We start from the raw sequence: 15,706 nt of genomic DNA on the forward strand, positions 1-15,706 counted from the left end.
CATATAGGCAAGATGGTAAGGAACCGGAGGCTGTGAATGTAGACATTCTTTTCAGAAACTTGGCTGCATCGTCATTAGGCAATATTTCCCGTTTATTTATTTTCTGACGTAGGCAGCCCTTGTAAGCCATCACTCTCTAATGCATATATATATATCCATCCAATTCACTTACTCATTTACTTATCCATTTATCCTCGCTTCTCTTTCTCTCAAGCCCTACCCTTAATACATCGGCAAATTCTCACTTGATCTTCATAATATATCCTGAATCTGACCATTTCTCATCACCTCCACACTGCCAATCAAGGCCAAGACCCCATCATCTTGTCACCAGAACCCGTGTAGTAACCTTCCACAGACGTCCCTGCTTTTACCTTTTGCCTCCCTCTTGTCTATTCTTTTTCTTTTTCTTTTTAAGATTTTATTTTTGCAAAATCTCTACACCAACACGGGGTTTGAACTCACAACCCCAACAAGAGTCGCATGCCCAACTGACCGAGCCAGCCAGGCGCTCCTCCCTCTTGCCTATTGTTATACCAGCAGCCTGAATCACGCTTCCAAATACTAAGTCATATTTTGTCAGTCTTCTCTTTAGAACCCTCCAATAACCTGTCATCTCATTTCAAGTCCCTGTATTATCTGAAACACCCTCCCCCCATTACTTTGCTCACCTCATCTCCAACCACTGTTCCCCTCAGCCACCTTCACACCAGCCGCACCGGCCCCCTTGTGCCCTGAACACACTCCACCTCAGGCCTTCTGCATTTGCTGGTTTACACTCTTTCCTCAGACATCATCAGTCCTTCAGCACTCTGCTCAAATATCCAGAGGTCTTCCCTGGCCGTCCTTTATAAACGATCGCACCTCGGCCTCTCCCAGCTCTCTCTTCTCTTTGTCCTGTTCAGTAGCACTTGTCACCCACTGACCTATTAGAGTCATTTATTAATTGTCTGTTTCCCTTCACTAGACCATGAACACCTACAAAGTCTGCCTTCCAAGAGCACCTCCTCTGCAGAAGTGGAGATAAAGATAACCAAGAAAACTCTCCCTGCCCTTGAGGAACCCACACTTCAGTGAGTCATATAACCTAACAAGTAATTAGAATGGAAATGCTCAAAGCAGTTAGATGCGAGAGAGTCTGAGGCCCCGGGGAACAGTGCGGTTGGGGGCACTCTTCAGCCTGGGTAGTAGTTAAAACCATGAGTTCACCTGAAGAGAATGTAAGAAATGAAAAGCACTCAGGAGACACTGGTGTTTAAGGGGTGAAGGTCAGAGAAAGGAGGCCAAGAAGGAATAATAGTAATCAAAGCCGTGAAGAAGAGCTAGAAGAATGAGCCCGATGTTGGTGCTTCTAGAACTTTGCAGAATACTGCTAATGATCAAGCCAGGACCGTTCCTCGCAACTCACTACGCGTCTGCTCCTGCTCAAAGCATGTTTCATATATTCACACATCAAACCCGGGGAGTGAGGCGCTAGTAAGACCCTATCTTACTGAGAAAACGGATTCACCCGCCCAAGCGCACACACCTACTAAGAAGATCAGAACCCAAGCAGTCTTCAACACTATGTGGTTACCCATCGTACCATACTAGGCTGGCTCTATTTCGTTCCTATTTTACTGAGTACCTACTAAGCGTCAGGTATTCTAGGCTCTGGATGTAGAGTTGTAAGGCAGACAGGGTCCCTCCCTTCATGGAGCTCACATCCTCGTGGGGGGAGACAGCCACTGAACAAGTCAGCTGAGGCATGACAGACACCAAGCGCTTGGGGGTCCTGGCGGGCTTCGTTGGTGGAGCACGCCACTCTTGATCTCAGGGTCATGAGTTCAAGCCCCACGCTGGGCGTGGAGCGTACTTTAAAATAATAAAATAAAAACAGACAATAAGGGCCGTGAAGACAAATGAAGTAGAGTAAGGCTTCGTGAATGACAGGTGGTGGCCTCTCGGAGGAGGGGACAAGTAAGTAGAGATCTGAAGGAAGTGAGAGAGGGAGCCAAGAGGATATCTGGGGGAAGAACATTCCAGGCAGAGGGAACAGCACGTGCAGAGGCCTTAAGTTGTGAGTGTGCCCGGTGTGTTCCAGGAACTGCAAGGAGGTCACTGCAGGGGCAGCACCGTGAACGAGGGAGAGAGGGGCAGGTGATACCGTCAGAAAGATACGGGAAGGGGCGCCTGGGTGGCTCAGTCGGTTGGGCGACTGCCTTCGGCTCAGGTCATGATCCTGGAGTCCCGGGATCGAGTCCCGCATCGGGCTCCCTGCTCGGCGGGGAGTCTGCTTCTCCCTCTGACCCTCCTCCCTCTCATGCTCTCTGTCTCTCATTCTCTCTCTCTCAAATAAATAAATAAAATCTTTAAAAAAAAAAAAAAAAGAAAGAAAGATACGGGAAGGTTTCCAGGCCACAGAAGTGACATATTTCACATAAGTGAAATAAATGAAGGGATCAGACATATTAGCTTGTATGTTATAATCACATTGAGTAACGGAGTGTGTGTGTGTGTCCATATATTTAGATATATACATTATATATATATTTATGGATATTCTGAAATATTAGACAACAAACTTAACAGTGATTACCTTTTGAGGGAAGGAAGGGACATTCAGACTTTTAACTTTATATTGTTTCATACTACTTGAAAAATTTCACCTTGCATACATTACTTGTATAATAATGAAAAATTAGCCTAAAAAGCAACCCCACGTGGCCTTCACTCGCTTCTCCTTGTCCTTTTCATTTCCTCCTCAACCAAATACACTCTGACCTCAGACTTCACCTTTGCCCTGCTACGGCTCCCACGGCCATTCCCCAGGACTCCCAAGGACACTCTGCAGTCCTGCTTCTCCATCTCTCAGCTACATTTGACGTTGTTTACAGCTCTTCTGTTTGAAACGCTTTCTCCTTTGGCTCCCCACTTGCCCACTTCGACCCCACAGAACCTTCTTCCTCCGATTACTTCCACTGGCTACTTTTTATCAGCCCACCCAATAGACCTGGGTTTCTTCTGGTTCTATCCTTGACCCATTTGCCTCTTGTGTGCTATGCACACTCTTTCCGTGTGGCCTCATCCAGGCCCGCGCTTTCAGAGACCCTCTCCATGCTGCCAAGTCCCAGATCTAGATTTCCAGCCTGTTCTTGAGCTCTAGCCCCATATATCCAGCTGCCTATTAAACAGCTCCTCCTGCACATCTCACAGGCATCTCAACCATGACTGTTCCAAAAGCAAGCTCATCATCACCAAACAATATCATCTTCCTCCTGTTGTCCTTACCGTCGTTGGTGCAATCAGCATCTGCTTGGTTGACCCTAGCTGCAACCTGAGAAAAACCCCTCTTCTTCACCCTCCGTATCGAAGTGGACACCAAAAGTCATTCTATCTGCTAAGTATCTTTGGGATCTGTCCTCATTCCTATGTCTCCACTGCCCCGGCCGGCACTCAAATCCAGACCATTGCATATGGGTATGTGCGTCTAAAGTCCCGGGAAGAGCTCAGAGACCTTCTAACTGCATTCTCCGCCTCGAGTCTCACCGTCAGCCTGCTTTCTTACACTCAGTTGTCACAGTGACGTGGCAGAGACTCCCATCACGTCAGTCCCTCCTTGAAATCTTTCCATTTTTCTCCGAACCTTTCTGGAATGAAATCCAAAATCCTTGGTAGGATCTGCCCTGTCCTCTTTTGACACTTCCCCACATGTCCCTTACATTCAAGCAACACTGAAGTATTCTTTGTTTTCCAAAGGCCTCTTTCTTTTGCATGTTTCTGTGAAAGTTTTGTCACATGGCATTGTCGTTTCTCCAGGTCTAAACTAATAGCTGGTACAAAGCAGATGTTCAGTAAAGGCTCCGTGAGTAAGTAAAGGGACAGAAAGTTGAAGATAAGGACACCCAAATCAGAAGACTTTAAGAGTACACCTTAGGGGCACCTGGGTGGCTCCGTCGGTTAAGCACTGGCCTCTTGATTTTGGCTCAGGTCATGATCTCAGGGTCATGGGATCCAGCCCTAAGGTGAGTCGTCGTCCCCCCCCGACCCCCGGTTCCGTGCTCCGCAGGGAATCTGATTGGGATTCTCTCTCTTTCTCTCCCTCTGCCCCTCTCCACATTTGTGTGTGAGCATGCTCTCTCTCTCTCTCTAATAAATAAATCTTTTTTTTTAAGTTTTAAAAAGATTTTTAAAATCCTTTTTTTTTTAAGATTTTATTTGAGACAGAGGTTGAAAGAATGAGTGGGAGGAGGGGCAGACTCCCTGTGGAGCAGGGAGCCTGACGTCGGACTCGATCCTAGGACCCTGGGATCATGACCTGAGCCGAAGGCAGACCCTTAATCGACTGAGCCACCCAGGCGCCCCAAATAAATAAATCTTTAAAAAGAAAAAAAAGAGTACACTTTATTTTATTTTTGGGGGGTTTCCTTTTTTTTAATTTAAGTTCAATTAATTAACATATAGTGTATTATTAGTTTCAGAGGTAGAGTTCAGTGATTCATCAGTTGCATACAACACCCAGTGCTCATTCCATCATGTGCCCTCCTTTATGCCCACCACCCAGTTACCCCATCCCCCCACCTTCCCTCCAGCAACCCTCAGTTTCTTTCCTATGCTTAAGAGTAAGAGTACACTTTAGAGGTAACTAGGAAGAAAGGGAAAGGAAATGCTTTAATGCCACACTTGCTTCAAGCTTGTACAAGGTGAGATCATAATAATCAAATAATAATTCTTATCATTTTTCTTTCTTCGAGAGATATGAACTTTGGTCAACAGTACAATTTTTTTTTTTTTTTTTTTGAGAAAAAGAAAACACATGCACAGGGGGTGGGAAGGGGCAGAGGGAGAGGGAGAGAGAGAATCTTAAGCAGGTTCCGAGCCCAGCATGGAGCCTGGTGAGGGGCTTGATCTCACGACCCTGAGATCATGACCTGAGTCAAAATCAAGAGTTGGAGGCTTCACCAACTGAGCCCTCCAGGCACCCCATCATCAGTACAATTTCAAAGGCAGACAATTAAACTGATTTTACATAAAAATTTTTTTTAAAAACAAACAAATAGCCCAGCACATGCTACTGCCATAATCTCCTGATAAAACAAGACCCTTTGGGTATGAATCCCAAGGTCTGAGGGTTCAGCTGGGAAGGGTCATTTATTCTGCAAACATTAATTGGGCTGGTACAGATACTGCTTAGCACAGGGGCTACAACAATAAGTAATACATGATTCCTGTTCTCAAAGAGCTCATCGCCCCCAAATCAGCTAGCCCTTGCCTTTGGCCAGAACTATACCTAATCCTTTACAGAAAGCCAGTTGTCCACGCTGGGGTCAGTATTTATTTATTTATTTTATTTTTTAGCTAATTAAAAAAAAGATTTTTTTAAAAAGATTTTATTTATTTATTTATTTATTAGAGAGCGAGTGAGAGAGAAACAGCATGAGAGAGGAGAGGGTCAGAGGGAGAAGCAGGCTCCCCGCTGAGCTGGGAGCCCGATGTGGGACTCGATCCCAGGACCCTGGGATCATGACCCGAGCCGAAGGCAGTCGCTTAACCAACTGAGCCACCCAGGCGCCCTAAAAAAAAGATTGTATTTATTTATTTGAAAGAGAAAGAGGGAGAGAGAGAGAACAAGTGGGGAGGAGGGGCAGAGGGAGAGGGAGAAGTTCAGCAGGGAGCCCAACGCGGGGCTGGATCCCAGGGCCTGGGATCATGACCTGAGCCGAAGACAACCGCTTAACCAACTGAGCCACCCAGGCGCCCCTGGGGTCAATATTTAAAGTCCTTTTAGTCGGGGCGCCTGGGTGGCTCAGTCGTTAAGCATCTGCCTTCGGCTCAGGTCATGGTCCCAGGGTCCTGGGATCGAGACCCCCATCGAGCTCCCTGCTCCGCGGGAAGCCTGTTTCTCCCTCTCCCACTCCCCCTGCTTGTGTTCCCTCTCTCGCTGTGTCTCTCTCTGTCAAATAAATAAATAAAATCTTAAAAATAATAAACTCCTTTTAGTCATAGGTGTCACTATACCTAATATTTTGGAACTCAGAAATGGAAACTCATGGATTCAGGGCAGTAGCAAAATGTAACCATCGCTTCCTTTATAATAAATGGTGCCTGTGTAGAAGGGTACTAGACTTGGCCCTTCCATCCCCAGAAGACAGTAGCATCTAAAGATTCTGAACTGTCTGGGCACCTGGATGGCTCAGTCAGATGAGTGCCTGGCTCTTGATTTCAGCTCAGGTCCTGATCTCAGGGTTGTGGGATTGAGCTCCTCCACCCCCCATCGCCTCTCTGCTCAGCGGGGAGTCTGCTTCTCTTCCTCTACCCCTTACCTCCCCCACCCCCTGCTTTCTCTCTCTCAAAATAAATAAATAAAATCTTTAAAAAAATTATTAAGATTCTGAACTATCTTCTGTTAGTGATGATCAAGCTGTCCAATGGGCAAGCTTGAATGACTCAGGCACTGTTCTTAGTTCGATGACTTTTAGGACTACTAATGCAATGTTTTCCATTGGTGGGCCGTTCGGAGAAAGGACATTGATGGTTTGAGAGAAGGCATCTTCCCCAATGCCTAAGGAAATCCCTGGGGGTAACATGTGTCTACCTGAATGAGAGAGAAGACACTTTACTTAGATTATGTCATTCAGTCTTGATAATACTCTTGTGACGTTGCTATTAATATCCTTATTTTTGCAAATTAGGAAACAGGTGTGATAAGCCTAGGCGCCTGGTTCAAGATCACATAGCTGCAATTACGGGACCTGCAATTCAAGGCCAGATTGGTGACTCTGAGCCCATGTTAGTTCCACCACAATACTGGTTTGTGATGAAAAGTCTTTCTAGAGAGGGGGAAAGGGAGTGAACATCTAGAGGTCCATTCAAACCAGAAGTAGTTCATAAGCTTGCAAAAAGGGGCACAATTTGGGGTTCCTGTCTTAAATTTTCCCTTTTGTCACTTGGAAAAAATGTCAAGTATGTGCATTTCCATGAGGTTGGCAAAGATCAAGAAGTTAAAAATCCTTTCTGGAAGGCTGGGGGGAAAGAGGCACTCTTAAACGTTGCTGGTGGGAGTTATGAATTAGTATCATCTTTATGGGGGATAACTTGGCAACATCTATCAAAATTACAAACATATGGTACCTTTTTAAAAAAAAGATTGATTGATTTTAGAGAGCGAGGGGGAGAGAGAGAGAGAGAGAGCCCATGAGCGTGAGGGAGAGACAAAAGGAGAGGGAGAGAGAATCTCAAGCAGACTCTGCACTGAGTGCATAGCCCAATGTCAGGCTCAATCTCATGACCCTGAGATCATGACCTGAACCGAAGTCAAGTGTCGGATGCTTAACCGACTGCGCCACACAGGCGCCCTGAAAGGTACATACGTTTTGACTCAGTGATTCCACTTCTAGAAATTTATGCTACAGAGATATTTGCACATTTGCAAAATTACAAATGGCCAAAGTAATGCGCTGCAAAATTGTTTGAAATCACAAAAGTTTGGAAACAACTTAAGTGGCCACCTCTGGAGAACAGGTGAAATCAACTGTGCGAATAAACATCTACTCCACTCGGCCCTAAGAATGAGGAAGTGCCATCTACTAATAGGAATTATTTCCGAGATATAGATTTCCAAGCAAGATCCAGGAAGCGTGGTCGATACTCTCTCATTTATGAGAGACAACTTCTATATGCACTTGCTTGTCTAGGCACAAACTCTCCCTGGAAGACTATTTGAGACACTATCACATTAGTTGCTCCTAAGAAAAGGTGTGGTATGACTGGGGGAGGAGAGTTCAGAACAAGAGTGAAGACTTGAATTCCTTGAAACTTTTTTTTTTTTGAGAGAGAGAGAGAGAGAGCATGAGCTGGGGGAGGGGCAGAGAGAGAAGGAGAGAGAATCTTAATCAGGCTTCACGCTCAGCATGGAGTCTGTCTTGGGGCTCATCCCACGACCCTGAGATCATGACCTGAGATGAAATCCAGAGTGGGACGTTTACCCGTCACTTAACTGACTGAGCCACCCAGTCGCCCCTAATTTCTTTAAACTTTTAACCATACAAATGTATTAGGTATTCAAGAAAAAGAAACTGAATTAAAATTTAAAAATAGGGGCGCCTGGGTGGCTCAGTTGGTTAAGCGACTGCCTTCGGCTCAGGTCATGATCCTGGAGTCCCGGGATCGAGAACCGCATCGGGCTCCCTGCTCAGTGGAGAGCCTGCTTCTGCCTCTCTCTCTGCCTGCTTGTGCTTTCTCTCTGTGTGACAAATAAATAAATAAATAAATCTAAAAAATAAAAATAAATAAAAATAAAAATAAAGCATATGCGTTTTTAAGACATTCACATTGTACAGTCGTCACCACCATCCATCCCCATAACTGTTTTCATCTTGTAAATCTGAAACTTTATACCCATTAAACAATAACTCCGCCTTCCCCTCACCCTAGCCCCTGGCAACCGCATACTTTGTCTCTATGATTTTGATTACTCTAAGTAACTCACACAAGTGGAATCATACGGTATTTGTCTTTTTGTGACTGGCTGATTTTACTTGGTGTGCTGTGCCCATGATTCATCTGGATTATAGCATAGTGCAGAATTTCCTTCCTATTTTTGCCCTTCCTTTTTAAGGCTGAATAATATTCCAGTAAATGAATATACCACATTTTGGTAACCCATTCGTCAGTTGATGGACACATGAGTTGTTTCCGTGTTTTAGCTATTGCGTAGAATGCTGCGATGAGCAAGGGTCTACAAATCTTTGAGATGCTGCTTTCAATCCTTTTGGGTATATATCCAGAAGTGGAATTGCCGGATCACATGATAATTCTATTTTTAATTTTTTGAGGAACCATCATAATGTTTTGTTACTATTTTCCACAGCAGCAGCAGTACCATTTTACATTCCCACCGACAAGTGTTCCAATTTCTTTACATCCTCATCAGCACTGATTTTCTGGGTTTTGTTTTTTGTTTGTTTATAGTAGCTCTCCTAATGGGTGTGAGGTGGCATAGTTTATCTTGGGGGATCAGCAGTATGGTTAGTGGATATTGGTGTCAAACCCCCAAGACTTTGAGTGCTGCTACTTACTAGCCGTGTGACCTTGGACATAATCCTAGGCCTCAGTTTCCCCATTTGTAAAATCAGAGGGCTGGCCAGAACTGCATGCACATAAAACACTCAGGTCACGGAAGGCACCCAACAAATGTAAGTTACTATCATTTCTGCCTTAAAAGCTCCAACAATAAACCAAAATCTGATTTGCTCTGGCTCCTTTGGACCAGTTCTGGAGGCAAAGAGACAAACTAGATTTCTCAAGGAGTTTTTCTACCTAGGGGCTTGGGTCTGGGGGACTTCATACATTCTTCACTGACCTTCTTCCTGCTGCCCCCACCCGACCTGCAGACCTCCCACCTGTGCCAAATGAAGTGAGCTTGAAGTGAGGTTACTTAGAACCCAGCCAGTTTGTTTTCTCAGGGGTGGAGGACGGGAAGAAATCCTGTTGACACAGTTATGTAAAGCCTGTCACTCAGTCCCCTGCTTATTACCTCTGCAGACCGTTATGCATATTAAAGAAGGGGGGGCGGCAAATACAAAAGAAAAATAAGCGAGAAAGAGTGAGAGAGTGAACAAATCAGGATGCATGAGGGAATCCACGTGGTCGCCAATCTGTAACTGATCAGAGCAGCTACACTGAAGCAAAACCCCCAGCGCCTACCGCCAAATACATTGCAATGGAGAAACCGTCCACAATGGGGTGTCTATCTCCTTACCAGAGTCTTGGGGCTGCCGCTTAAGAGACTCTCCCGTTACTCCCACCCCTTTTGCACCCAGTAAACCACGCGATGTAACAACGGAATCTGGTTCTGTGTGTGCGCTGTGAGTGTGCGCTTTGCAAACCATCTGGGCTCCATCCTGCGCGGTTGGAACGACGATCGATCCCGGACGAGTTGGGGGAGTTGGAGCTTGCCTGTGTCTCCTCCCTTTCTCTGCTCGCCTCTCGCCCCCACCCCACCGTTCCCTCTGCACTAACGTTTCGCCGGCGGAGGGACGTAGGTTTTCAGCACCAGGAGGCCGTGGACCTTCTCTGGAGGCGTGCAGTGCACCCTCCAGAGGGCCAGAGCTGATTGCAACCTGCTCACCACGACCCTCCCCCTCCTTCCCAAATTCGCCGCCCCAGGCTGTAATATTACAAGCAGTGTGCTCTGTACCCGTGCGGGAGTCCAGGAAGGCTGCGTGACCTTCCAGCGAACTCCACCTCGGCTGGGGGGATGGAGGCTGCCCCGGGGCCTGCAGGCTGTGCATCGATCCCCCAGCCTCAGTCAACACAAGTTCTCCCGGTACAAACCCCTCCCTCCCCTCTCCGCTTTTCCAGCCTTGTAGGCTTCTAACGCCTAGCTTGAGGCGCCCTCCCCTCTTTCCCGCAATAAAGTAAACCGGGTGGATATTCATCCCCCGCCCTCACCCTCCTCCTTCCTTCCCCCCTCCCCCCTCAGCCTACTAACCCCGCGCACAGAGCTCGCCGCCGGCGGGCCCCTTCCACCCAGTGTATCATAATGCCCAACGCTCTTCTCCTCCCCCTCTCTTAATCAGAAACGTGCTCGCGAGCCCCCCTCCCTCTGCATGCATACATTAGGGTCTGCTTTGCATGCAGCGGCAGGCAGAGAACTGAGGAAGAAGGGGCGGGGGCGCTTTTGCCCGCCTCTTCCCTCCAGGCCCCGTTAGCCATCCAGCTTCAGCTTCGTTGTAACACCGCCTCGTTAGCGGAGCACGCCGTGGCCCCAGTGCCCGGGCTGGAGAAACACGACCCAACTCTCTGCAAAAGGGCACGAGAGCCAGAGGTTCCTCAGCCCCGAGTGCACAGTAGGGCGAGGAGGTGGCGGGAGACCTGCCACTCGGTGTGTGCATTTTGGAGAGAGCTCCAGCATGAAAATGGGAGGGGCTCTCTCTCTCTCTTTTTTTAATTTTTAAAGCGCGTTCATTGAGGGCCTTTCTATTTTGCATAGAGTAAACTGGGCAACGCTTCCGTTTTGCATACGGCACAATAAGGGCCCTTTTATTCTAGAAGCGTTAAATGAGGGCTAACCCATCTTGTATCCGTGCCTCGAGGCGGAGAAGGCTCGCTCGTCCCCGACCCGGCAGCCGCGCTATACTGGAAGCCGCTCTCCCGGGCGGTTCGATTCCCAGCGCATCCCGGGAACGTGTGTAATCGGCCTCTCGGCTCTCGAGGCTGCAGGCGGCCGGGCTCCCTCCGCCTCCATCCTCCCCGTAGTCCTCGCCCCCCTCCCCCTCTCCCCGGAACCCGCGCTCCGCGTCGGGCTCCTGGGCTTCCTTCCCCCCCGCCTTTTCCCCAGCAATGCCGCTCCCGGAGGGCGGGGCATGCACTTATCCAGGTTGCGGGGCGGGCGGGCGGGCGGGCGGCGGCGGCCCGGGCCTCGGCCTGGCGCAGCGGCGGCCCGGCGTCGGGAGCGTAGGCCCGAGCCCGCCATACAGATTGCGGGGCGGGCGGCCGCGGCCCGGCGCTCTGCATAGCGGCCGGCCGGGTGCTGGCCGCCGGGCGGCGCCGAGCGGCTCAGGCAGGTTCCGGGGCCCTGGGGCCCCCCCTCCGCCTCCCCGCCCCCCTGTGTTGTCGCCTCTCCCTCTCGCTGCTTCACTTCACGGGGCGAACATGGCGCACAGCTGTCGGTGGCGCTTCCCCGCCCGACCCGGGACCACCGGGGGCGGCGGCGGCGGGGGGCGCCGGGGCCTGGGGGGCGCCCCGCGGCAACGCGTCCCGGCCCTGCTGCTTCCCCCCGGGCCCCCGGTCGGCGGCGGCGGCCCCGGGGCGCCCCCCTCCCCCCCGGCTGTGGCGGCCGCGGCGGCGGCGGCGGCGGCGGGAAGCAGCGGGGCTGGGGTTCCAGGGGGAGCGGCCGCCGCCTCAGCAGCCTCTTCGTCGTCCGCCTCGTCTTCGTCTTCGTCATCGTCCTCAGCCTCCTCTGGGCCGGCCCTGCTCCGGGTGGGCCCGGGCTTCGACGCGGCGCTGCAGGTCTCGGCCGCCATCGGCACCAACCTGCGCCGGTTCCGGGCTGTGTTTGGGGAGAGCGGCGGGGGAGGCGGCAGCGGAGAGGTAAGGGGGCGAGGAACCCCCAGGTCCGGGGTCTCGACCCTCTGCGGAGCCCCCCTCCCCTCCCCCATCCGGGATTGTGGAGCATCCCAATTCCGGGACCCTCCTGGGGTCCCTGACCCGGGCCGAACAGCCCTCCCATCTCGGGATCCCCGCACATGGGTGCAGACCCCCAGGCGCCCCCACCCCGGGGTTTGGACCCATCTGGCTAAGGGCGTTTGCCCCCCCCCTTCATTCCCCTGACCCTTCCCCAAATCCCTTGGCACAGACCCCTCGCCGGGGTTTCCCATCCCGGGACTGAACCCCTCCTCCCTTTCACAGATTACCTCATCCGAGCAAGATTCCTCCCTCCCTCCCTCCTAGAGACCTGATCCCGCCACATCCCCGCCTCCCTCTCTGGGCAGATGTTTTACTCTTGGGGCAGTTTTCCTCTTGGGCATCTCTCGGGTGATGGCCTCGTCCAGGGCCACGTTCTTCTCCTGCCCCTTGGGGACCGATGTCCCTTCCAGCACCTTGCTTCCGAAAACCTGGTGAACCCTCGCCCCATCCCCGGGCCAGGTCCCTGCACTACCAGCCACTCCCCCTTCCTTCACCTCCACCCTCCATCCTCCACCCCCCACCCCACGCAGGTAGAGCCTCCCTCCTCCTCCTTCCCCACCCCGCCAGGAAAAATCTACTTTCCTCTCCACCTTGCCTCCCTTCCCCTCCTTTCCCTCTGAAGATAACGGTGATCTCCTCGTCCAGCCGTCTGTTTCCCCCATTTTACAGAGCTACAGTTTCTAGCCTGCTGGTAGCCGGGAATTACGCTACCTTCACTCCACCCTTTCCCTCCTTTAGAATGAAGGATTAGTGGCATCTTTGGGAGGAAAATAGTCCACTGTCCCCTAGGCTCAGAGAGGAGCAGCTTTCCACCATTCCCCCTGGAGAGGAGGCAGGCTTTCCCTCCAGCTCTGGGGAAGGGGGCCCCTGCGAGGGGAGGTGTTTGTGGGGGGACTTGGGCAGCATCCTCCCAGGGGAAGCAGCTGCTCTCCTACCCCACCCACTGCGCCTGAGAGCACGCAGTCTCCAACCCTAGCTCCCTCCCGCCCTTCTCCTCTTCTCCGTCATTTCACTATTGATCCACCTTTTCCTAGGCCAATCCTGGGGCTTGGAAGGGGTGGGGGAAGCAGGGTTGGGGTGAGGAGACTAGATAAGGGACAGTTTTACTTTATTATGCTGGTGGTGGTGGTTGCTTTTGGTTGGGAGAAGGGGGGGGGGGGCTATGAAGCAAAGTTATTCCTTAGAAGGAGGAGTTAGGGTTATCTCTCTGATTCTTACAGGGTGACCCGAGGTGGATGAAGGGGTCAAGAGCTTTGCTCCTTCCCCATTAGTACCGGGGCGGGAATGGGGATGCCTTGATGAGCGTCATTCAGCCCCCTCCAGCAAAAAGGAAAGTTGCCCTGGGAAGGGAAGTTGAGTTCAGGTTCAGCCAGTGGCGTTGCGCATTTGTTTTCCATTGGATGCAGAAGGGGGAGTTTGAATTGTAGGGGAGGGGGGAGAATGAGATGGGGGATGCTAGGAGGAGGAAGAGCAGCTGCTAGGGGCTGAAGCGAAGGGGGGGGTAAGGGGGTTGCTGCTCTGGAGTGCTCTTGATTGAAACAGAAAGGGAAAGATAACAACCAGCCGTTTCCTGCGTGCTCTGCCGTTGGTCCCGGGCAAACCCCTTGTCCCCTATTGTGCCCTGCACCCCTCTAGATATACGGAAAGATCCTGGGAAGAAGGGGAGGGAGGAGGTCCCAGAGACCCTGGCCCCTCCTTTCAAGGAGCTGGCATTTTTTAGTTGTTAGTCTTCCTGCCTCCTTTTTAAAATCGTTTCTAAGGCAGCCTGATCAGGAGACTGACAACAACCCGCCTTCTGACAGAGCAGGGAGGACATGATGGGGGCGTGTTCCTTGCTATGTAGCTAGCTAGCTGCAGCGTCCCTCTTCCCAGCCTCTCTCTGCTCTCTCCACCTCCTTTTCCCAGCCTTCAGAAGGCAGCTGCAGTCAGCAGGGTTGATTGAGACTATTTATTGGTTGCTGTAGATTATTATTTTTTTTTGAAAGGCCAATTCTGTATTTTTTAAGCTAACAACACAGATCCCATGTAGTTGGAGAACCAAAGGCCTCATACATGACAAAAAGACTGAACCGTTCAGGTTACTTGCATGGAGTTGGTGCTTAAATGTGAGTTGATTTTGCTTTTTTAAAAGATACAGCAGCAAAAAAAAAAAAAAAAGACTTACTGACATTTCATTTACCTGCTTATTTTCGAAATTGAGACTTGCCTGGTTATATGTAGCATTTTAGCCCCATGTATATTTGAGTATAATAAGAAAGTCTGTATTAGGAGGAGTTAGTCTATTTTAAAGGGATCCTGAGAAGTATTTTCTTCTTGTTTAGCATGCTTATGTATTTTGTATCGAGGGACGAAGTGTTCACATTCCAAATGTTGTTATCACATATTCAAAAGCAAAGTTTTATGCTGACAGCTTGCAATCGTAGCTTTTCAAGAGACTGGTTAGAAAGAGAGCCACCTGGATTCAGGGACCTAATGTCTGGGCACCAGAATGTTTTATCTGTTGGTCTTTGACAAATCACCTTTAAAGTTTTAATCAGGTGCTAACACTTCCTTATCCACCAGCATTATATTGCTGAGCAGTGGTATACACAGTGCCAAGCCTGTTAAGGAACTGCAGTTCCTTCACATAAGATTAGATTAATGCGTTGTTGTTTTCTTTAAAACTTTTGCCTGAACATACTTTACTCCGAGAAGAGTGGTTGACTCCTTACGTTCAACTTCAGTATTTTTTCTGAATTGGGTTTGAATGAGCTGTTGTTCCACTGGTAAGCTTTTTATGTGGTAGTTGGAGGCAGTCTAGTATGGGTTGTGGGTATGGGTTGATTATTGCTAACCCATAGTATGGCTTAGGACTAACTCACTTAGTAGTGATTAGAGCCTTTGACCTGGTAGTTTTCAGTGTAGAAACCAAGCCTTTTGTTACAGAGTCTCACAAATCAATGATAAGGTTCCAAAAGGGAAGTTCAGGGTTCCCCTGGGCTGACATACTTACGGAATTCTAAAGATTGTTTCTCAGAACTCACTCACAGATCTGTATCAAGGCTTGTCTGGATTCATGAAGAAATGGTTTTGAGACCTAAAATGAGTCTAGCCTCTTCAAATTCTGGTTTGCTTTAAGTGAATAATGACTGTAACTTGTCTATGATGAAATGTAAGTTAATACTTAGAGAACTAGTAAGTTCAGTTGGTTGAAAGGTGATAGAACTTCCAGAATGACTTCCCTGTTTAAAATCCTTTAGCCATGGGAGACTTGTCCTTCACTGCCACGGGTCCCCAACTTCCCTTGGACTGAATATGTCTGGGTAACAGCTACATGTAAGAGTTCTTTATGACCAAATTCTGCCAGAATGGGATTATTTTTAAAAAATATGTAGGTGTTGCTGCTCTCCTCTATTTGGGCTTTTTGTCTGACAGTCAGGAAGTAGAATTTAAGTTTGATTTTACTGAGTGCAGTAGGAAATCACAGAGGTCTGCTTCTTCATCTGCCCTTTCCCCTCCGTATTGTCCCACTTTTCTGAGGATTGTCTCAGGTACTGTT

At 49.5% G+C, this 15,706-nt stretch overlaps 1 protein-coding gene across 3 annotated transcripts in view; it reads left to right on the plus strand.

Moving 5' to 3' along the window:
• The first annotated feature begins 11,634 nt into the window (after nt 1–11,634).
• The window catches only part of KMT2A (lysine methyltransferase 2A), a 76,083-nt gene continuing 72,011 nt past the window's right edge, over nt 11,635–15,706 (plus strand). For 2 of the 3 annotated variants that reach the window (XM_035009037.1, XM_035009038.1), the window contains exon 1: nt 11,635–12,072. In XM_035009037.1, coding sequence (XP_034864928.1) covers nt 11,635–12,072 — 438 coding nt within the window. Of the gene's footprint in view, nt 12,073–14,174; nt 14,274–15,706 lie in introns of all 3 variants that reach the window. The other variant, XM_035009036.1, reaches the window with a different exon arrangement.

Source organism: Mirounga leonina, unplaced genomic scaffold, assembly GCF_011800145.1.
Source record: "Mirounga leonina isolate KUSES-001 unplaced genomic scaffold, KU_Mleo_1.0 Mir_153, whole genome shotgun sequence".
NCBI classification, from domain to species: Eukaryota; Metazoa; Chordata; class Mammalia; order Carnivora; family Phocidae; genus Mirounga; species Mirounga leonina.